Here is a 710-nt window from a genome sequence, read left to right as displayed (position 1 = left end):
AATAAATCATTATATTGTCATCTACTCCATTTCTGTCAAATTAAATAATTTCAATCCTACCACAAAATTACCGTCTTATTTTACTTTATTTGTTTCCCTCAATGAAAGTAGATAATGAAACAACCAAAGATACAATTCGTCAATGAATTTTTTCCAGGATTGGCCAAAAATAAAAATAAAATTGGTAAACATACTTAAAATAAGATAAAGAGATAAATGACTAAAAATAAGCAAAAACAAAATAAAGAAGGATAAAAAAATTTCACAAAGATTTTTGTTACACACATTATACGCGGTTGATCCCCCTTTTACGCGGAGTATCTTTCTTTTATTCCGCGGAATATGATCCTGATTATAAATAAACCAACACAATCCGTATTCAATAAGGAATAATCAGAAAGAAACAACACGATCGCCATTTTGGTTAGAGAACACACAACAACAACAACAACAAAAAAATGGCGATCGTGAGTCCCAATTTCTGTGCACCCTACCCAATAGAGTTGGGGATTGTACGCAAGGTGATGACTATAACAGATGGTAACTTTACTGTCACCGACGCCAACGGCAATCTCCTTTTCAAGGTCAAAGAGCCTTTGCTTAGCCTCAGCGACAAACGGGTTTTAATGGACGCATCAGATAACCCTATATTGACTCTCCGTGAAAATGTAACTTTTACAAAAGTTCTTTTTTTTTTTTTTTTTTTTTTT

The 710-nt window shown here is 32.8% G+C and overlaps 1 protein-coding gene across 1 annotated transcript; it reads left to right on the top strand.

Moving 5' to 3' along the window:
• Positions 1-357: 357 nt before the first annotated feature.
• Positions 358-668, top strand: LOC109131702 (protein LURP-one-related 10-like; the record flags this gene model as incomplete). The annotated part of the gene is given in 1 exon segment (XM_019242876.1): positions 358-668. A coding segment is annotated over 1 exon segment (210 nt), but the record flags the coding sequence as incomplete, so codon positions are not given.
• Positions 669-710: the final 42 nt, after the last annotated feature.

Source organism: Camelina sativa, unplaced genomic scaffold (assembly GCF_000633955.1).
Source record: "Camelina sativa cultivar DH55 unplaced genomic scaffold, Cs unpScaffold02661, whole genome shotgun sequence".
In the NCBI taxonomy this organism is placed as follows: Eukaryota; Viridiplantae; Streptophyta; class Magnoliopsida; order Brassicales; family Brassicaceae; genus Camelina; species Camelina sativa.
This window is presented reverse-complemented; position numbering and strand designations above follow the sequence as displayed.